The following is a 23,271-nucleotide window of genomic DNA, read 5'->3' on the forward strand; positions in this document are numbered from 1 at the left end:
CGGACAGCTCATCTGTTGCTCCGTTCCGTGGCCCCGCAAAAAAGATAGAACATGTCCTATTCTTGTCGTCTGAATGAGCCCTTACTGTACTGAGGTCACCGTCTTATCCAGTCCTTAAAATTCCGCTATTTTCCATTGCTCTGTCCTTGTCCAGTCTCCTCTCCGCTCTCCTGGGAACACAAATGTAATATGAGGCCATTTCATGTGAAGAGAAAATGTCTTTGCTGCACAGAATGCAGATGTCTAATTATCACACAGGGGAAGTCGGTAATGGCGATCAAATGGCGATGGGAACACAAGTCAAAAGGCAAGACATCTCCTTAAAGATCCCCCAAGGACCCCAAATACAGCGGTGTCACTGATGGTCATCACAGGGTTTATATGATGGTTTCATCCTGTTCAGGGTCCATTCACACATCCGCAAAATGGGTCGGCATCCGTTTCGCAATTTTGCGGAACAGATGCAAACCCATTCATTTTCAAAGGGGCCGGAATGTGTCCGCATTTGCGGACAAGAAAAGGCATTTTCTATGAGAGTGCCTGCGATGTGCGGTCCGCATTTTGCAGATCCACAATTCGCAAAACACATATGGACGTGTGAATGGACCCTTATAATCACTCCCACAATTACCAGCTCTACAGCATTCTTCTATCTGAGAGGGATCTGTAGCTTGGTTAATCCTGAGCCTCCTGATTCATGAATACAATGTCTAAGCTATAGTATAGACTGACACAAAATGACAACCCGGGCTCAGGGATAGAATGCAAGAACTACCAGTAAACACTGACAATGAAAACAGGCAGAGCAGTAAGACTAAACAAAGAATGAGAAGGATGTTGATATTGATTTTACAAAATGGTGCAGACCCTTGGGAAAGCTGGGTGACAGAAAAAGACTGAGATAGCTTAGATTTCATTCAAGACAACTCTTGTAATATTTCCAGCTCATTTTTGAGGGGGGATATTGAACTCTTGGTAATAGGGGTGCAATGGAGGGGGCATTTTGCTTCAGTTACTTTTTTAGTTGAGCTGAGGGAAACATACGGTAATGAAAGAACATGTGTGATTGTCATTAAGCTAATATTATATAAAAATTAATTTCAGTTTTTTGGGTTGGGGGGCTCTCAAAAATCTGCATTCATTCATCTACGTCCATCAGTGCGATGACCACCAGCACCGCGTCCAGATGACCCCTGCTATGATTTGTGTCACCTTCCGTTTTATAATGGACGGGCTATATATATATATATAATATATAAGTAGTGTATACTGCTGGACACAGACTATGGGGGGGACTGTAAAGAGCAGCAGATGGCCCCTTACCCAGTAAATGGGTGTGAACCATGAATGGTATTATCTCTCCAGCTTTCTAACCCGACGTTCTGTGTCTAACCAGATTGTGAGTGCAGCTCTGGATGTGACTAGAGAATAAGGGGATATTTACAGACGAAATTTCTCTGACTGAAAATCAGTTATATTGCTCTGAATGGGGCTGTTTTGGCAGCGGCCCCTGTCCAATCAATAACAATGCCAGTTCAATATGGCTGCACTTCCTGTTGTCACATTTGTTAAAATGGCCGCCACCACAAAGGAGATAAATGCCAGTATCTCTTTTTAAGTTAAAGGGGTCAGCCACTTTCTGGTTATTGTTTGTAAGATGACTATATGGCATGTACTATTATAGACTATGTTGAAATTCTGCCCCATTTTATGTATTTCTTTAGGGAATCCTCCTTGTTTGCCAAGTCTTTTGTGCTGTCCACACAGAGATCCTGTCCATAAAATGGCTGCTGATGGAGGGTCATGTGACCAGAGACATCGCTCAGCCTCCTCCACCTGCCGTCTGCTCTAGCACTGTTGGGAGTTTAGTGCAGGTGCAGTGTGTGTAAATGGAAGAGGCCGAGTCATGTGTGTGGTCACATGATCCTCCATCAGCGGCCATTTTATGGACATGACCTCTATGCGGACAGATTTTCCTAACAAGGGGGCATACGTTATGAAATATAGCAAGTGGCACATAATATTAACATAGTCTATATCAGCAAGTGCCATATAGACTTCTTACATACACATTGGTCACAAGTAGCCACAAAGTAGTCAATCCCTTTAATAAAGCACAGGGCTGTGGCTGCTGCTCTCCTTTACTGATCTAATATATGGATAATGGTATGCACTGGGTGGAAATTCCCAGGAATATCTCATGTACTGCCGGAATCAATGTGACGGAGCCTCCAGATCAGTGTGTCAGCTCATCCTCTCCTCCTCTCCTGCAGAATCTGTCCCGGTCACCGTCATCATTGGCGTTGCGGTCGGTGCTGGAGTGGCGTTCCTGGTCCTCATGGCTACGATTGTAGCATTTTGCTGCGCTCGGAACCAGAGAAGTGAGTGTGTTCTGTCATTCAGAAAGTTCATGTAATAAGTTGATCGTTGACCTTATTGAGGTCTTAAAGTTTTTATGTAATTAGCAAGTCATCATCTTATAATAAAGAGTTCTGTAATATTTCAGTTCCACACCATTATCAAGATCACTGCTAGCTGTCAGTGAATGGGAACATTCTAGTTGGCTGAAAATCCATACAGTCCAAATTCTCTGCTTTGTTACAGTTACGGTATGTCCAGTCTAGACAATGGTGTTTAGGTTGCTGCAGTCTATGGGGCTGAGGACCAGGATTATCAACTCGGAGGAGATTGTGTAGACAGTTGTGACAAACCCTCAGCTCTGAGAAGTATTGCCACTGTGCTAGATTTCAGCCTGTAGATGTAAAGGAGAATGTCCCTGAAAATGGTCAGAACATGCTGTAATGCTTCTTGTATGGAGTATACCGCCCATTACCATGTCAGAGAACCCGTTTTTTATTTGAACCGTATTTGTCCCTTTCAGCCTCTAATGAATGTGTGTATTCTCTAGATCTGAAGGGCGTCGTGTCTGCCAAAAATGACATCCGTGTGGAGATTGTACACAAGGAGCCGACGAATGCGAGGGAGACAGAAGAACATTCCAGCATCAAACAACTGATGGTGAGATGGAAAACAATGTATCAGTGTGATGTATTATACAGCGGGATGCTGCCCCCTATAGTTCACAATATGGAATTGAACTTGTAGGAGTTTCCATACTTGACTGGAGTTGCTCTGGTTACATTAAATTACCCCCTATCCACAGCATAGGGGATAACTATTAGATCGGCGGGGGTCCTAATGATGGGACCCCCACCGATCACAAGAACTAGGGCCTCGTACTCCCTGCAGCCCCTGAAATGGCTGTCTATCTCCAGAACTCCCATAGAAATGAAGGGCGCATGCCTCACGACCACTCCATTCATTTCAGGGGGGAACGGGGCCCCCATTCTTGTGATCAGTGGGGGTCCCACCATTGATCTAATAGTTATCTCCTATCCTGTGGATGACTTAATGTAACCGGAATACCCCTTTAAGTTGGAGGAGGTGTCAGTGTATGGCAGGGGCTGATAAACGAGGTCCTTTTACAGGGAGAAATGCAGGAAATTACAGTCTTCTTGCTCTTGTTCATCGCTTTCCATTATATCACGGCGCGAATATTTATCACCCAGGTTCTATAACAGGATATGACAGATTGCGGTATAACAGGATAAGAATCATCGCAATCAGCACCATTCCAGCGATACAGATGTGAATGCAGGCGCCGGGCACAGCGTACTCGGGATGTCCTATGTGTACACGCAGCCTGATTGACTACTTTTTTACGGCGCATTAATTACACCTTGCGTTTCATAAATCTGACTTCGAAAAAAGCGTCTCTGAGAAGCTCTTTAACTTGGGCAGATTTATCCTCCTCCTGATGCATAAATGTGATTTAAGCGTACCATCGGTTCTGACAAAGCGTTTCCTCGCGCGAAATGCATTGCACGCTGTACGGTTGAGAGGGATGAAATTTAAGAGAGGCTGAAAACCTAAAGCCTCATGCGTAATCCTGCTGCCCCATAATCAATGGCAATCACCCGGCAGAGACGTTGTATAATCTAAGAGCGCAGGATCTGTCCTCGGGGAGCGGCAGCCCCCGTGTAACGCCGAGCGTTGTGGAGATAATTAACTAATAATATAGTGCGCAATACTTAATGGACTGCTGCATAATTAACTAAACAAATCGCCAGGAGCATATATGAAATGTGCTGAGGAGGAGAAAAGCAACACAAACAAAATTAAGAGAAAAAAATTAATTTTTTATAAGAGGAAGTGGTGGGGTCCTACCGTATGTCACCACCTCCACTTGCTGCGCTCAAACACAGCAGTAGCACAAATCTCTCTCTTAGGCTACATTCACATGACTACAGTTGCAAGAAAAAGTATGTGAACCCTTTGGAATGATATGGATTTTTGCACAAATTTGTCATAAAATGTGATCTGATCTTCTTCTAAGTCACAACAATAGACAATCACAGTCTGCTTAAACTAATAACACACAAATAATTAAATGTTACCATGTTTTTATGGAACACACCATGTAAACATTCACAGTGCAGATGGAAAAAGTATGTGAACCCTTGGATTTAATAACTGGTTGAACCTCCTTTGGCAGCAATAACTTCAACCAAACGTTTCCTGTAGTTGCAGATCAGACGTGCACAACGGTCAGGAGTAATTCTTGACCATTCCTCTTTACAGAACTGTTTTAGTTCAGAAATATTCTTGGGATGTCTGGTGTGAATCGCTTTCTTGAGGTCATGCCTCAGCATCTCAATCGGGTTGAGGTCAGGACTCTGACTGGGCCACTCCAGAAGGTGTATTTTCTTCTGTTTAAGCCATTCTGTTGTTGATTTACTTCTATGCTTTGGGTCGTTGTCCTGTTGCAACACCCATCTTCTGTTGAGCTTCAGCTGGTGGACAGATGGCCTTAAGTTCTTCTGCAAAATGTCTTGAAAAACTTGGGAATTCATTTTTCCTTTGATGATAGCAATCCGTCCAGGCCCTGACGCAGCAAAGCAGCCCCAAACCATGATGCTCCCACCACCATACTTCACAGTTGGGATGAGGTTTTGATGTTGGTGTGCTGTGCCTCTTTTTCTCCACACATAGTGTTGTGTGTTTCTTCCAAACAACTCAACTTTGGTTTCATCTGTCCACAGAATATTTTGCCAGTACTGCTGTGGAGCATCCAGGTGCTCTTGTGCAAACTGTAAACGTGCATCAATGTTTTTTTTGGACAGCAGTGGCTTCCTCTGTGGTATCCTCCCATGAAACTGTCACGGCTGGCGGTGGGGGAAACCCCCAGCCGTGCGGTGCCAGGAGATGGTGGGGTTACCCCTTGGCCGGGACCACAGAGTTAGGGAGCAGGTCACCTCCTATTGCGTCCCTAACGCTGACCCTGTCTCCTATCAGTATGAGCCGACCTTGATGGTAGGAGGACTCATACGCCGGAACCCTACAGTCCCTACGAGCCCTCAAGTCGGCCCTGTACTAGGGGACAGAGTCAGACGCCCTACTCCTCCTAGGCACGGAGGAGCCGGGGTCTCAACGGCCAAGCAACACAGGGAGAACATCAACAGACATATGGAAATGACAGGTAAGTGAGACTAGTCCTGCACTTACCTGCCACAGACACACAAACCTGGAACCCATGAACAAGTGCTGATGTCCACAGCAACATAAAGGACACAGCACACACCAGACATTACATGGGAAACCAGGAAACCATAAGGTGCAACAAACCAGCAACCACATACACATAAACAACATCAGACAAGGTAACAAAGGTTTTACTAACAAGGTTTTATGACCAGAAGGATGGTCCTCACCAGGCAGATTGAGGAGACAGGAGGCTGCTCCAGCCAGCATGGCTGAGAGCAACCTACTGAAGCCTGCAAGAGACTCCGGCTATATAGGCCAAAAGGCCACACCCACCAGTCAACCACACCCAGTGACAACACACACACTGGGAAGGGAGTTAACCCTTCCTACACCACAGAAGGGAAAACACCAACTTAAAGGGGAATAGCACACACACTCACTCACCTGTCACCGCTGGCAACGGCATGCGTGGCCACCGTGTCCTGCAGAACAACCAGCAGGCAGAGACCCTGCCACCACATGCACAACACCAGACGTTGCCGCGGACAACCGCAGGTGAAGGGAGGTGTCCAAGTGCATACAACCTCGTGCACAACAAACAGACAAGGAAGTGCACACAAACACAGACGAAGGACGTGCACACCAAAACACGTTGCCAAGGGCAACCGCACGCATGCCTGTTATTCGCGGCAACCGCACCTGAGGCAAACCACTAAGTGCCCCTAGCTGCGGTTGCGACAACACCAGACCGCGGATAACTGCATGCGGCTCCCAAGGAGTCACGACCATGACCAGGGGTCGTGACAGAAATCCATTCTTGTTTAGTGTTTTACGTATCGTAGATTTGCTAACAGGGATGTTAGCATTTGCCAGAGACTTTTGTAAGTCTTTAGCTGACACTAGGATTCTTGTTCACCTCATTGAGCAGTCTACGCTCTGCTCTTGCAGTCATCTTTACAGGACGGCCACTCCTAGGGAGAGTAGCAGCAGTGCTGAACTTTCTCCATTTATAGACAATTTGTCTTACCGTGGACTGATGAACAGCAAGTCTTTTGGAGATACTTTTATAACCCTCTCCAGCTTTATGCAAGTCAACAATTCTTAATCGTAGGTCTTCTGAGAGCTCTTTTGTGCGAGGCATCATTCACATCAGGCAATGCTTCTTGTGAAACGCAAACCCAGAACTGGTGTGTGTTTTTTATAGGGCAGGGAAGCTGCAACCAACACCTCCAATCTCATCTCAGTGATTGGACTCCAGTTGGCTGACACCTCACTCCAATTAACTCTTGGAGACGTCATTAGTCTAGGGGTTCACATACTTTTTCCACCTACACTATGAATGTTTACATGGTGTGGTCAATAAAAACATGGTAACATTTAATTCTTTGTGTGTTATTAGTTTAAGCAGACTGATTGTCTATTGTTGTGACTTAGATTTAGATCAGATCACATTTTATGACCAATTTGTGCAGAAATCCATATCATTCCAAAGGGTTCACATACTTTTTCCACCTGCACTGTGAATGTTTACATGGTGTGTTCAATAAAAACATGGTAACATGTAATTCTTTGTGTGTATTAGTTTAAGCAGACTGTGATTGTCTATTGTTGTGACTTAGATGAAGATCAGATCACATTTTATGACCAATTTGTGCAGAAATCCATATCATTCCAAAGGGTTCACATACTTTTTCTTGCAACTGTATATGAATGAGTCTGCATCCGTTCTGCAATTTTGCAGAACAGGTGCAGACCCATTTATTTCAATGGGGTCGCAAAAGATGCGGACAATACACTGTGTGCTGTCCGCATCCGTAGTTCGATTCCACGGCCCCGCAAAAAAGCATGTCCTATTCTTGTCCGGAATTGCGGACAAGAATAGGCATTTTCTATGGTAGCGGCAGCAGGAAGATTTCTTTCTTCATTCAGTAGGACCTGCACTGACGTCACCACGTGGTGAGCGCGATTACATCATCAAAGGTCCTTTGGCAGGTCCTGAAAGAAGAAGAAAGAAGGCGATGCCGGCTGCGCGAACAACAGGATGAGATGAATTGACTTTTTTTTTTAACCCCTCAAGGCACATTTTAGTAGGCATTCTGTATTAAGAAAGCTATAAAATATACAGAACACCTAACCCGAACTTCAGTGAAGAAGTCTGGGTTCGGGTCTGGGTACCACAGTCAGTTTTTATCACGCGCGTGAAAAACGCATTGCACCCGCGCGATAAAAACTGAACATCGGATTTTCCCTAATCGCAGACACAATGGATCCGGACCTAATCCGGACACGCTTGTCTGCAAGGGGCCTAATTGGTGTAGAGTCCAGTCTGTTTAAGGCCTCTTGCACACAAACGTATTTTCTTTCTGTGTCCGTTCCGTTTTTTTTGCGGACCGTATGCAGAACCATTCAATGGGTTCTCAAAAAAAACAGAAGGTATTCCGTGTGCATTCCGTTTCCGTATTTCCATTCTGTTAAAAGATAGAACTTGTCCTATTATTGTCTGCATAACGGACAAGGATAGTATTGTTCTATTAGGGGCCAGCTGTTCAGTTCCGCAAAATACGGAATGCACACGGACGTCATCCGTATTTTTTGCGGATCTGTTCTTTGCGGACCGCAAAATACATACGGTCGTGTGCAAGAAGCCTAACTCTCAGATGGTTGTCTGCACTGAATACAAGTGTTTTTTATAATTGCATTCTACTTTTTTGGGCTAAAGCATTTTTTTCAATTAGTCTTTTTCAAAAATGTTCAGCAGTTTTTCCTCTACAGCTTTCCCTTTCAGTGCATCTGCAGACTGTTGCTTTCTGATTCAAACTGAATCCGTCAGGGAGCTGCTCTGATGACTCGATCCACCCTTATCTCTGAACTCCTGACCATCTGATAAGAATTTAGCTACCAAAAAATTAGGAAAGTACAAGCAGCTTTTTGACTGGCTTTAGTGAAAAGCAGACTGAACAGTCTACAGAACTGTGAAACCTGAAGGCTGTAGAGGACAAACAGTTGAACATTTTTAATAAAAATGAAACCAAAAAAAAAATTATCTCTAAATGAGTAGATTGCAATGATTAAAAAAGTTCCCCAAAGATGTCCATAGCCTTTTGTGAATGTGTCCTAGGCATTGTATGGTCAACAGTTCCACACGCTTATAATAGATTTTGGAATTAGTTCTTCACCATTTTTAAAATATTAGTTTGCTATTGTGTTACCCGCATAGTGCTGAGAAGTGGATACAACTGGATACCAGATCACAGAACATGATTGCCATCCATGTGGTTTTTCACAGATCCATACACTTCAATGAGTGTGTTTATTCTACATCACAGACCTACGGTCAGTGGAAAACCACTGATGTGTGAACAAGCAAATCAATGGGAAGACATGCCTTCTGTAAAGAACACGGACAGCACACGTTTTATGATTCACTGATGTGTGAATGAGACCTAACAGAGAGGTGTGCTGCATTCTGTTCAGGTTTTCTGTCTCTAAGGCCCCATTCACACGACTGTATTTTTGATCCGCATCCGATCCACATTTTTTGCAGATAGGATGCAGACCCATTCATTTCAATGGGTTCACAAAAAAAATTGTCCATTCCGTAGCCTTGCAAAAAAGATAGAACATGTCCTATTCTTGTCTGGTTTGCGGACAAGGATGGGCATTGTTACAAAGTGTCTGCAAAAAAAAAGGATGCAATACAGACACCATCCGTATTTTTGCGGATCCACATTTTACGGATCACAAAATACATACGGTCGTGTAAATGCCCCCTAAATGTAAATGAGAATGTTCTTACAGGAAGCAGAAAAGTTGCAGAACCTTCCATTTATACATTGATTAAGTTTTATCTATGTAAGGACCCGTTCATATGGCAGATTTTGCCGCATGAATTTTAGTGCAGACTGAAAGTGAAAAACCGTGGCAGAAACAATGGGATACATGACGGATTTTGCAGAGAAAAATCCACTGTGTGAACAGTCCCTGAGGCTTCTACAATGGGTCCCAATATGTCTTCAGTGCAGCATCCTGTGACTTCCATAGCCATTGGTGTTTTGCACTACAGTAAAATAGATTATAAAGATAATGGGTATGTTCACACATGGCAGACACTCCAGATTATCCACACTAGCATATTACATTATCAGCAAAGTGGATCAGATTTAACAAAATCCAAAAGCTGCAGAAAAAAAATCTGTGGTGGATATTAACCAGCGGTGTGGATTTAAAATCTACAGCATGTCAATTCATGCTGCGGATTTTGCCCTTTGTAATGCATAGTAACACTTGATTTTGTAACAAATTCGTTTTCACATTCACCCCAAGTGGCCTTATTATAAATGTGTAATGCAGTGGATGTGGACCCACTGTGTCACTGAACAGATTTGGGTTAGGGCAACTCCTAAGGGTATTATCTAAGTGGAGTCACAGAAAGCTAGGAATTAAAATGTAACTTTTAATCACCACATTAATATTAAATCACTTCATATACCTCTAAAGTGTAACAAACATTGATAATGATGGACCAGAAGAACACAGACATATGCAAATGTATGTAGAGGGGAGGGTGGGATCCCTAATATGTCCCTAACTAATGCCTCAACCCACAGGAACACCCTGATGGTGGGTGGCCTGTGGTCCCGTGCCTGCCCTATCTCACCTTTGCAAAGCCCTAAATATTCCCGACGCGTTTCCCCAGTAACTGGTTCCATCAGGGGAAAAAATGGGGCAAAAAGTAAAAAGTACTAAACAAATTGGTCCAGAAAAAACTACACAGTAACAAACTGATAATCAAACCATCAAAAGCTAACGAGTTAAATCTGGTTGTTAATACATTAAATATCTGAAGCATCCATTTGCACACACATCAATCAAAACATGTGATCAGCCCTAAAACTCAAGAAACATGGATTGTAACAGTTCCCAATCTGATAGAAGACCATGTTAGGCAGTTAGTACGCATCCGTGAGACAATCAATTGATAGTTTCAGACATCAATACTCAAAACTATACACATAAAATTGAAACCCTCAGGTATAGATGTATACAATGCCAAACTATCTGAGGTATAGTCAAGAAAGCCTCAAGTAATTAAGCCCGGTTGGACATCCATTTAGAGGTTGACCACGTCGCTATCGCCATGGCAGCTGGACATCCACTGTACACGTGAGAGGTCCTTGTGACCAGCAGTTTTCTTGGATTAGACTTTACCTATTGTGGCCTCTTAAATAGACCTTCGGCAATGTTGTTGAGCTCTATAGGGATACTCCATATATTTAAGGCCAGCAATTAAATACATGTACCGAGCTTAGATATGTATCGGGCTTCATCTATATATATATATATTGAGCTGAGATATATACCGGGCTCTCAGGTTACATCTCTTTATTTGTCCTGAGCCAAGCTGTACCCAGCTTAATTATGTAATGGGCTTAATTGATTGAGGCTTTCTTGACTATACCTCAGGTAGTTTGGCATTGTATACATCTATACCTGAGGGTTTCTCTATGTGTCTTGGCCAGCTATGAATTTTAAGTGTATAGTTTTGAGTATTGATGTCTGAAACTATCAATTGATTGTCTCACGGATGCGTACTAACTGCCTAACACGGTCTACTGGGTTATTACACAATTTTCTATCAGATTGGGAACTGTTACAATCCATGTTTCTTGAGTTTTAGGCCTGATCACGTGTATGGATTGATGTGTGTACAAATGGATGCTTCGGATATTTAATGTATTAACAACCAGATTTAACTCTATCGTTAGCTTTTGATGGTTTGATTATTAGTTTGTTACTGTTTAGCTTTTTCTGGACCAATTTGTTTAGTACTTTTCACTTTTTGCCCCATTTTTCCCCTGATGAACCAGTTACTGGGGAAATGCATCGGGAATATTTAGGGCATTGCAAGGGTGAGATAGGGAAGGCACGGGACCACAGGCCACCCACCATCAGGGTGTTCCTGTGGGTTGAGGCATTAGTTAGGGACATATTTGGGATTTTTTCTCCCTAGCGCACATTACCCACCCTCCCCTCTGCATACATTTGCATATGTCTGTGTTCTTCTGGTCCATCATGATCAATGTTTGTTACACTTTAGAGGTATATGAAGTGATTTAATATTAATGTGGTGATTAAAAGTTAAGTTTTAATTCCTAGCTTTCTGTGACTCCTATGATATATAGCAGGAATTTTCTACGTGAGTATCTAATCGGTATTGAACATTTTAGTTTAGTATTATCTAAGTGGCCCTCCTGGTCTTCACCCTTTCACCCCTGTACAGGGATCTGGTCTCCGCTGACCCAGGCGGGCCAAGACACACTAGGGCGTGGCACCAAAGGGAATGGCTAGCTATAGGCTGGCAGATTAGGTTGTGTATGCACTGACACTTTAAGCGCCGTAAGGAGTGCATACCCTATAGGCAGACAGAGGCACTGCAGGCAAGAAGAAGGCCACAGCACAATGTGGAGTGGTTGGAGCCGCGCTACTATGGCGATTGTGCCCACCGGAAAGAACAAAGAGACACTGCCAGGCCCGCCAGGATTTTAGAGCCGTGGGTCAGGTAAACGTTCTAGCAGCCGTATCCACCGGCAGCAGGGAGATGCTGTCTGTCATGGACGACCAATGTTACAGAATGTGATGCATTTTGCCCAGTAGCCTCCACCCTTTAGCCTGTGCTGCTATATATAAAGCCGTGGAGTAATAATGCATACAATTTACACCTGGCAGGGAAGTCTGTGGAGTAACATTGTGAATGTACAAACCGGATTCCAAAAAAGTTGGGACACTATACAAATCGTGAATAATAACTGAATGCAATGATGTGGAGGTGCCAACTTCTAATATTTTATTCAGAATAGAACATAAATCACGGAACAAAAGTTTAAACTGAGAAAATGTACCATTTTAAGGGAAAAATATGTTGAATCAGAATTTCATGGTGTCAACAAATCCCCAAAAAGTTGGGACAAGGCCATTTTCACCACTGTGTGGCATCTCCCCTTCTTCTTACAACACTCAACAGACGTCTGGGGACCGAGGAGACCAGTTTCTCAAGTTTAGAAATAGGAATGCTCTCCCATTCTTGTCTAATACAGGCCTCTAACTGTTCAATCGTCTTGGGCCTTCTTTGTTGCACCTTCCTCTTTATGATGCGCCAAATGTTCTCTATAGGTGAAAGATCTGGACTGCAGACTGGCCATTTCAGTACCCGGATCCTTCTCCTACGCAGCCATGATGTTGTGATTGATGCAGAATGTGGTCTGGCATTATCTTGTTGAAAAATGCAGGGTCTTCCCTGAAAGAGATGACGTCTGGATGGGAGCATATGTTGTTCTAGAACCTGAATATATTTTTCTGCATTGATGGTGCCTTTCCAGACATGCAAGCTGCCCATGCCACACGCACTCATGCAACCCCATACCATCAGAGATGCAGGCTTCTGAACTGAGCATTGATAACAACTTGGGTTGTCCTTGTCCTCTTTGGTCCGGATGACATGGCGTCCCAGATTTCCAAAAAGAACTTCGAATCGTGACTCGTCTGACCACAGAACAGTCTTCCATTTTGCCACACTCCATTTTAAATGATCCCTGGCCCAGTGAAAACGCCTGAGCTTGTGGATCTTGCTTAGAAATGGCTTCTTCTTTGCACTGTAGAGTTTCAGCTGGCAACGGCGGATGGCACGGTGGATTGTGTTCACTGACAATGGTTTCTGGAAGTATTCCTGAGCCCATTCTGTGATTTCCTTTACAGTAGCATTCCTGTTTGTGGTGCAGTGTCGTTTAAGGGCCCGGAGATCACGGGCATCCAGTATGGTTTTACGGCCTTGACCCTTACGCACAGAGATTGTTCCAGATTCTCTGAATCTTCGGATGATGTTATGCACAGTTGATGATGATAGATGCAAAGTCTTTGCAATTTTTCGCTGGGTAACACCTTTCTGATATTGCTCCACTATCTTTCTGCGCAACATTGTGGGAATTGATGATCCTCTACCCATCTTGGCTTCTGAGAGACACTGCCACTCTGAGAAGCTCTTTTTATACCCAATCATGTTGCCAATTGACCTAATTAGTGTTAATTGGTCTTCCAGCTCTTCGTTATGCTCAAATTTACTTTTCCCAGCCTCTTATTGCTACTTGTCCCAACTTTTTGGCGATTTGTTGACACCGTGAAAATTTGAATCAACGTATTTTTCCTTTAAAATGATACATTTACTCGGATTAAACGTTTGATCTGTCATCTACGTTCTATTACAAATAAAATATTGACATTTGCCATCTCCACATCATTGCATTCAGTTTTTATTCACAATTAGTTTAGTGTCCCAACTTTTTTGGAATTCGGTTTGTACTCTATGCAGGTTATTGGCTCCTTGTCCTCTTGTTATTACCAGGATCTTCTCATACACCCAACTATGAGGTCGCCCGCTATAATGCATCACATCCTCCAGTTGTATCCATGATCCTATAGTATTGTGCCTGCAAGTCTCCTAATTACGTGGGTAATGTCTGAGGGCACTGCTAGGTGATGTGCTCTTGGCGCAGCACTATGGCTCTGCTGCCAGCTCATCACTCATTTTGTATTTGGCCTTGATGAAAAAGTTCTGCCTCAACAAAAAGTTTCAAGAACCAAGAAATTAATGCACAGAGGAGACTGAACTGTCGCTCCTGTGCTGTAGCCCTGTGCTGTAATCCTGGTACCTGTCCCTCTCCTGCCAAGATTGCCATCACAGCATGAGTGCTCGTTCCAGAAAGACTGCAGATGAATTTGTAGCTTATCTATAGTTTTAATCACTTTTCCAATCTGTGATAACAGAGGAGCCTGACATTGTCGGCGCTGAAGCTGCACGACCTGCATAGCCAATGAGCCAGCACAACACTCTGGGATTAGAGGGCTGCACGATGGCACTGTGACCACTAGGGAGGGTCTCTACATAACACCCCCATTTCCTTACCCAGTGTTACACCATAGGGCTTTCCCCACTAATATTTAAAAATCTCTTTTTTTTTCCATCTTAAAGGGAAAGTCAGAATAGACCATCAACATTAGATTGTGAGGGTCCAACTCCTGTCCATCAATATTGTGAACCCGGACAAAACCTTTAAAGGCTGTGGACTTGACATGGAAAAAAATATTTTTGCATATGTTAATAATTACCCTAAAAACAGTTGCACTGTTTCAGTCTGCAGTCTTCATTCCTTCATTTATTTTCAGACCTTCTGGTATTAAATGTATTAAATTTGGAACCGGCTCCTAGTTTCAGGCTTTACTTTTGTGCTTGTGCCCCTCCAAGTAATACATGCTAGGTCTGTGTGTCCAGGATGATGTTGTCTTCTCAAGCTCTCATGTATCAGCAAAGTACCAGTCCTGGACTAATTTCTCCTACAGTCCATGAAGGATCTGCTCTCTCTTGTGCCGAAGAGTGTGTGATAACTTTTAGCCCATGAAGAATCTCCTCCCTTTTGTGCACAGGAGAGTATGATCAACCCTCTCTTCTGTAAAATCATACACAATATCCCCACGAGTTCGCCATTGGTGCTTGGCCTTCGCTCTATACTGATACAGTCTGTGTAAACTCTCCCCCACAAACTTGTTTGTGCTATCTACAGCCTCTATTACCTATATAGTGTGTGGTGTGATGTCGGGTGGTAAATTCAGCTGAATGTGCATTATTTGGAAAGATACAGCCCCGTCTTTTTAAGGTCTCACAGCTGACAATGAATATCAGAGCAAAAACCAAGCCATGAGGAGGAAAAAACTGCCTGTAGAGCTTAGAGACAGGATTGTGGGAAGGCACAGATCTGGAGAAGGGTACACACATTTTTGCTGCACTGAAAGTTCCTAAGAGCACCTAAGTAATCAGGCAAGAAGGGCCTTGGTAACAGAGGTGACCAAGAACCGAATGGTCACGCTGGCTGAGCTACAAAGAACCTATGTGGGAGAAACTTCCAGAAGGTCAACCATCATTGCAGCACTCCACCCAGCTAGGAGTTATGGCAGAGTGGCCAGAACGAAGCCTCTCCTCAGTAAAAGACACATGAAATTACATAAAAGACTCTCAGACTGTCTGATGAAACCAAGATTGAAGTTTTTAGAAACATAGAATATTGATGACAGAAAAAGACCCCATGGTCCATCTAGTCTGTCCTTATACTATTACTTATCTTAGGATAGACGTATGTTTATCCCAGGCATGTTTAGATTCACTTACTGTAGATTTCCCAAATACATCTGCTGGTACTTTGTTCCTCTTTCGGTGTAAAAATATTTTGAAATTGGTCAAGCTCTTCCTCCATCTATATTTAGATTGTGCCCCTTGTTCTTGTGTTAATTTTTTTTTTATAAAAAAATTTCCTCTTGAACCTTATTTATTCCTTTAACATATCTTAAGGTTTTGATCGTGTTCCCTCTTTCCCTTCTTTCTTCAAGGATATACAGAATAAGTTAATGAAGTCTCACTTGATATGTTTTATTCTTCAGACCTTCCACCATTTTTGTAGCCTGTTTTTGCACCGTGTCTTTTTGTAGGGGAGGTCTTCCAAATGTGGTCTAGGTAGCGCTCTATGCAGAGGGTTCATACGCTCTCTCTTTCTACTGGTTATAGCTTTACCTACCTGTGGAATAGGTGGGGGGGGGGGGGGAATGTTAGAAAAGCTACTCCTAAGGTAAAATAGAAGACTATTCACACTTGAAGGTGTCACTCCTTCAAGAGTATGCTAAAAACTAATAAAAAATCACAGAAAAAGATACAAAACATCCTGCATGATGTAATAAATGAATATGCGGATGTGCATGGCTACATTTATAAAAGAAAAATCACGGAAAATAATGCGGATAAGTCATATTTTCTTGTCATGCGACTTTTCTGTGACTTGCTGTCGCACAACACATGTTGCCATGTAGCCCCAACCTATAGCACTTGTATATCATCCATCAATGCTCATTTACTCCCTGTGTAAGAGGACCCTTACGCTGGGTTCACACCTGAGCGTTTTACAGAGCGTTCAAACGCGCTGTAAAACGCTCAACACATGAAAACCAATGCTTCCCTATGGCCCTGGTTCACAGTTGAGCGTTTTACAGCGCGTTTGAACGCGCTAAAAAACGCCCTACGCTCAAAAAAGTTCTTGAGCTTCCTTGGGGGGTTTTGTCGTGCGGTCCCATACATAGACTTTCGGGAACGCGCAACAATGGGCTTTCGCTTGTCTCTGTATGCGCGATTGTAAACGCCGGTACAATCGCGCATACAGAGCGCTCCTTTCAGAACGCTCAGGTGTGAACCCAGGGTTAGGCTACATTCACACGGACGTTGTGTTTTGCAAATCCACAAAACACGGATACCGGCCCATGTGTGTTCTGAAATTTGCGGACCACACATGTCGCAGTTATCATAGAAAATGCCTGTTCCTATCCGCAATTGTGGACAAGAATAGGACATGTTCTATTTTTTTTGCAGGGGCGCAGCACAAGCAACGGATGCGGACAGCACAGTGTGTTATATGCATCTTTTGCAGCCCCATAGAAATGAATGGGTCCGCACCCGTTACGCAAAATTGCAGAAAATATCCAGACTCATTCATACGTTCGTGTGAATGTAGCCTTAGTTTAGGAAAGTGGGAGCGCTGATAAGTGGAATAAAAGGCATATAGTTGAGATCTATTACAACGTATCTTATATTTGTCTGTACTGTACTTTTGATTTATGCAAAGTTGTGTGAAACATGAGTGACCATTTAGTTATCTCACTGTTATATGTGCCTAATGCTCTAACTCAGCTCTGCTACATCCGTCTGTTCAGCTGTCTTGTGTGAGCATTGTACTATCTGTTGCTTGGTCATGCTTCACGTCTTCTGTTCTTTACTTAGAAATTGACTAATAAATTCACAAAAAAACAAACACTGGATTTTAATAATTGGATCCCCTCCCCCGTGGTACTGCAGACTCTGGGCAGGTGCCGCAACCATTGCGGGATACATTCTGCTCTACGTTTTAAGATTCACTCCGTTACTTTAATTAAACACAATCGCAGTTCGCTAGATCAGGAAGAAAACAAAACATTGTTTATCCTAATTGCCGAGAGGTGACAGCGGCCTGTTCTCAACGTCACATCCATCAGGGAGCAATGCTCCGTGCTGCAACATAAAGTGATCGACACGGGGATGGTCTCCTAATAACTGGAGTCAGAGGCTTCCAGATACCAGGATCCAATTAGTGAAGTCTATGCAGTACATTGTTACCGTAGGCTGCTGCTGGGAGAGATAGGGGGCAGCCTTAAAGGGCATCTGTCATCAGATTTGTACCCGGCAGTGAAGACATCATCATGTTTGGTCCAAGTACAGACAGCACTGCAGTTGCAGAGTGAGCAGGGCCTCTCGGTGTAATGGCAACGCCCCTGTTGCTCCTAGAGGTTTATTTGCATATATTAAAACATCATTTTTCTCAACACAATCATAACTCTGAGTACAGATAATGCAGTAGATGTCACCTGCAGTCCTATGTAGCACAACAGATAACACCGTGATAACTCTCTGAGTACAGATAATGTAGTAGATGTCACCTGCAGTCCTATGTAGCACAACAGATAACACAGTGATAACTCTCTGAGTACAGATAATGTAGTAGATGTTACCTGCAGTCCTATGTAGCACAACAGATAACACAGTGATAACTCTCTGAGTACAGATAATGTAGTAGATGTTACCTGCAGTCCTATGTAACACCACAGATAGCACAATGATAACTCTCTGAGTACAGGTAATGTGGTAAATGATGCCTGCAGTCCTATGTAACACTACAGACAACACAATGATAACTCTCTGAGTACAGATAATGTAGTAGAGGTCACCTGCAGTCCTATGTAACACAACAGATAACACAGTGATAACTCTCTGAGTACAGATAATGTAGTAGATGTCACCTGCAGTCCTATGTAACACTACAGATAACACAGTGATAATTCTCTGAGTACAGATAATGTAGTAAAAGTCACCTGCAGTCCTATGTAACACAACATAACACAGTGATAACTCTCTGAGTACAGATAATGTAGTAGATGTCACCTGCAGTCCTATTTAACACTACAGATAACACAGTGATAACTCTCTGAGTACAGGTAATGTGGTAAATGTTACCTGCAGTCTCCTACATCTGTAGACTTTATTACAGGCATTGGTCACTGGTTGCTATGACGCCGTGCGCTCCCTGCTGCCGACACAGTACAGTAATACACTGGTATAGATCATACCAGTGTATTACTGTACTGTGCCGGCAGCAGGGAGCGCACGGCGTCATAGCAACCAGTGACGCCGTGCGCTCCTGCTCTCAGGAGGGATCCAGGCCGCGGTTCCACGGCCCGCACACGGCTGTGAAACACGGCCGTGTGCATGGGGCCTTATGGTGTTATGGAGGAGTTTGTGGGAAATATAGCCTCTGACCCACAATACAATAGTTGGTATAGAGTCAGAGTAAGGTGTCTATCCCTGCACCACATTTATCATCCAGCCTGAGCCCCTGTGATAGATCTGGTGCAGGTCTAGACACCATCTACAGGATCTGTAAATTTGCCCCATGGCATGTAGTGCATTTGATATTTGCATGAAACCTGTCTCATAGAAGACATTCGGAGACCGGTTCCATAAACATATCCCTCCGTTCACGACAACAGGAAGAAATAGCGTGCCGCAGGCTCTGCACATGTGCCCTGAATCTCGCCGCCCTTCCATTAATTCCTCTGATTCATATTCTGCGATCTGTGGACAGGACACTTGCAGCGGGTGCTTCCCCTCCCCCTCTTAAATCTCCGCTCAGTCCCTGGGGCATAGCAAGGAGAATGGCACTGGAGAATCAATAGCAATCATGAGTAACATTTCCATGCGGCAAAACCTCCGCAGCCCCAGTGGTGTCCAGTACAAAATGTATATTACCATATCTGATTTCTACTGACATTAGAGGGGCAGAGGAGTTAACCCTTAGCTATACAGTACCCAGCACTTCTGTGCATGCAGGGTTTTAGTGGTCGGTGTGGCCACCTTTGCACCAGAAAGAACAGCCCCATCATAGACCTCTACAGAAAGGATATACCGTAACTGCACCCCAGAGAGGGCAACAAGGGCATGCCAAAATAGTAGGATGCCTAACTAAGCAGGTAGGGCCCGGAAACTGGGGTACACCTGTATAATGTGATGACACTAGGGCGCTCCACTGACGCCCAGAATCTATTCCACCTCTCGGCCACGTCTGTGGAGGTTATTTCCGCCCGGTAGGATCTGGAGGGAGCACGGTCTAAATAGTTGCTTTATCCTTCTCCTACAGATTGACAGAGGAGACTTCCAACAGGACTCCGTTCTCAAGCAGCTTGAGGTCTTAAAGGAAGAAGAAAAGGAATTTCAGAAGGTAAGACATGAACGGGGGAGCTCTGTGTATTGTGCAAAGCATTGTGGGTGATCCTAGAGATCTCTGCCTCAAGTCTTTGAGGGAGATTTATCAAAACTGGTGTAAAGTATAACTGGCTTAGTTGCCCATAGCAACCAATCAGATTTTACCTTTCATATTTCAGCGCTCCTTTCAAAAATGAAAGGCGGAATCTGATTGGTCGCTATGGACAACTGAGCCCATTTTTCTTTCCACCAGTTTTGATAAGTCTCGCCCATTGACTGGATGCATTCTGGTTTAGATCCAGAGGCTGAAGCCCAGACAGCACTTTCCATTGTGCCATAATTAAGGGGGTTTACTGAGAGTTTAGTATTGATGACCTATCCTATCCGCAGATAGTATGTTATTGGTGGCGGTCCAACTCCTTGCACCCCCGCCTATCAGCTGTTTGAAGAGGCTGCGGCGCTTACCAAGCACAGCCCCTAACTGGATAGCAGCTATGCTTAGTATCACGCCCAGCCTCATTCACTTGAATGGGACTGAGCTGACGCTAGGCCCAGTGATGGCTAACATGCAGGACTCCAACTGTGGTGAAACCACGACTCCCAGCATGCTCCGTTCATTTTTATAGAGTTCTTAGAACAGCTAAGCAAGTGTACATCTTGGGAGTCGTAGTTTTACCACAGCTGGAGCGCCAGAGGTTAGCCATCACACTAGCGCATGTGACCGATGATGCAACACTTACGAGAGTGCAGCGACCTCTTCAAACAGCTGATCGGTGGGGGTGCTGAGTGTCAGACCCCCACCATTTAGACACTGATGACCTATCCTGAGATCATCAGTTTAAAACAGTTGGAAAACCCCTTTAAGTTTCCTCTGAATTGGAAATTGCTAATAACAGGGAACAAAAAAATTGTTTTCACCAGTCCTACAGACAGTGTCACCCCAGCGTAAAATGGCAGTAAAACCGGGTGTAGTAGCTGTAGATCTTGGCACATGGAGTGCACTTAGGGGCACATTTATTAACACTGGCATTTTAGACACCAGTCTTAATGAAGTCCTATAGCTGGTGGAGGATCCTCCGAAGTGATGAAGAGGCGCCAGCTTTCCATGTCTGTTCCGTTTTTTTTGCGGACCGTATGCGGAACCATTAATTTCAATGGGTCCGCAAACAAAAATGGAAGTTACTTCGTGTGCATTCAGCTTCCGTATGTCCGCATGTCCATTCAGCCCAAAAAAATAGAACATGTCCTATTATTGTCCGCATAACGGAAAAGGAAAGGACTGTTCTGTTAGGGACCAGCTGTTCCAGACATCATCTGTATTTTTAGCGGATCCGTGTTTTGCAGACCGCAAAATACATACGGTCGTGTGCATGAGCCCTAATACAGCTTCCGAGCTATCTTACATTTAGACTTTTTTCTACGCCTGAATGGCAAATCAGATAGGCCTACCGGACCGTCCCCTTTCCCTTCCTACTTATTTAGATCTGGCGTGACTGGTCCTTAGTTGCAAAACGCAGAGCAACTAGTTTTAGCGCTGCATTCTGTGCCTGAAATACGCTTAATTTAGGCGTATTCCAGAATGATAAATGAACCCGATTAGACTGCAGGGTGACTGTGTTCTGATGCAGTAATATCTGTAGCCTTCGCTAACCCGCACAATAGCCCCCCTATCATCCTCCCATTGTGGCGACTCTCCATTGACGCGTCACAGAGTTACCAGGAGAACAATCTGTTTCCTAATGATATTTCCAGCCTTGACCACACATTACGGCGCAGTATTCTGCCTCCAAACCACTTGACATAAGATGTAGGCTATTTTACAGCACAGCCCTCTGGCCGACCTTCACACAGTAACATGTGCTGTGCTTATATTCCAGCCGCTCCGGATCACCGGCCCGACACTTTACCAACCAATTAAGAGACTGCGCCGATAAATCACGACAAAGGTCCTGCCGGTTATATCCTTCCAAGCAGAAACAGTAATAACACATAGTGTAGAAAGCTAAGAGGTCACCATGAGGGAGGGGGTTCGTCACCGGAGGAATAGCATCTCTCAAATAATATGCAGTAAGGAAAAGAAGGTGCTAAAGGGGCGTGAGCAAAACTCCGAAGGCCCGAATTATTATAGACTGGTGTTTATATAAGTTATAAAGCTGAATAACTGTACAACGAACACTTCTGCAGCTGATTGATGTCATTTCAGTTTCAATTTGTCACCATTTTCAAGATCTCGGATTGCTGTCATTATTTCTAGCCAGATGGTATAAAGCCATCCTGTCCCACTACTTTTCCCAGCTGAGGGGTTGTTACAGTTGTATCCAGTCTAGATCATTCTCTGTGTGCTAAATACATCAGCACAAATCTCTCTGCTGTCTTCAGAGTTTAAGGCAATGGAGGAATGGTGCAAGCTCCGGAGCTCACAAAACATTATCTAGACTGGATGCAAGTGGAATGCAATTGCATGGGGCCCCAGAGATCACAGGGGGACCTCTTTGCCCCCTGGTAGCCAGGTTTCCTCAGCAGTGGCTCCATGTTTCAGCTGTATCCGCTTCCCCAGGAAATCAATACAGTTGATTATAGTGTTGAAGGAGGGAGCAGTCATCTCCCTGCTCCTCCATACACCCTGGGGGCGTGGCGCCAGCCGGCACGATAAGGTGACTATATCGCACCCGCCAGACAGACCAGAGCAGATCTGCAGTGAGGGATCTGTTCCGTTCATCATGGGAACATGGGCTAGGTGAGTGTTCATTTTGGAGACATTAAAAAGGGACACCAAATTGTGCTGGGTGCCCATTAGGGCACCATACTGTGTTAGAGACACACGAGGGGGCACCATACTGTGTTGGAGGTACAAAAGGAGACATCATATTGTCTGAGGGGCACATAGGGGGCGTCATGCTGGGTGAGGGATACATAAGACAGCATTATACTGTGTGGGGGAAACGTAAGGGATCACCATATTAATGGTGTTATGGGGTGGAGCTTAGCATTGCTATAGGGAGTGGCTTACCAATGCAACATGCCCCCCCCCCCTCCCTAAACATAGCTTTGCATGGGGCTCCAGAAATACCTATTCTGCCTCTGGCTGTGAGAACATCTAGGTTCATCTACTACCCTACTCGTGCTCTCCACTCCATCTACCACCCTACTTGTGTTCTCCGCTCCATCTACCACCCTACTCGTGCTCTCCACTCCATCTACCACCCTACTCGTGCTCTCCACTCCATCTACCACCCTACTTGTGCTCTCCACTCCATCTACCACCCTACTCGTGCTCTCCACTCCATCTACCACCCTACTCGTGCTCTCCACTCCATCTACCACCCTACTCGTGCTCTCCACTCCATCTA

General features: G+C 44.3%; 1 protein-coding gene across 2 annotated transcripts in view; it reads left to right on the plus strand.

Moving 5' to 3' along the window:
• Nucleotides 1-23,271, plus strand: part of KIRREL3 (kirre like nephrin family adhesion molecule 3) — an 863,226-nt gene that overhangs the window by 834,487 nt on the left and 5,468 nt on the right. For both annotated transcript variants that reach the window (XM_044281769.1, XM_044281770.1), the window contains 3 exons: nucleotides 2,274-2,381; nucleotides 2,909-3,018; nucleotides 19,857-19,937. In XM_044281769.1, the coding sequence (XP_044137704.1) occupies nucleotides 2,274-2,381; nucleotides 2,909-3,018; nucleotides 19,857-19,937 (299 nt within the window). The remainder of the gene's footprint in view (nucleotides 1-2,273; nucleotides 2,382-2,908; nucleotides 3,019-19,856; nucleotides 19,938-23,271) is intronic.

The sequence above is a fragment of the Bufo gargarizans genome, chromosome 2 (assembly GCF_014858855.1).
Source record: "Bufo gargarizans isolate SCDJY-AF-19 chromosome 2, ASM1485885v1, whole genome shotgun sequence".
Taxonomy (NCBI): domain Eukaryota; kingdom Metazoa; phylum Chordata; class Amphibia; order Anura; family Bufonidae; genus Bufo; species Bufo gargarizans.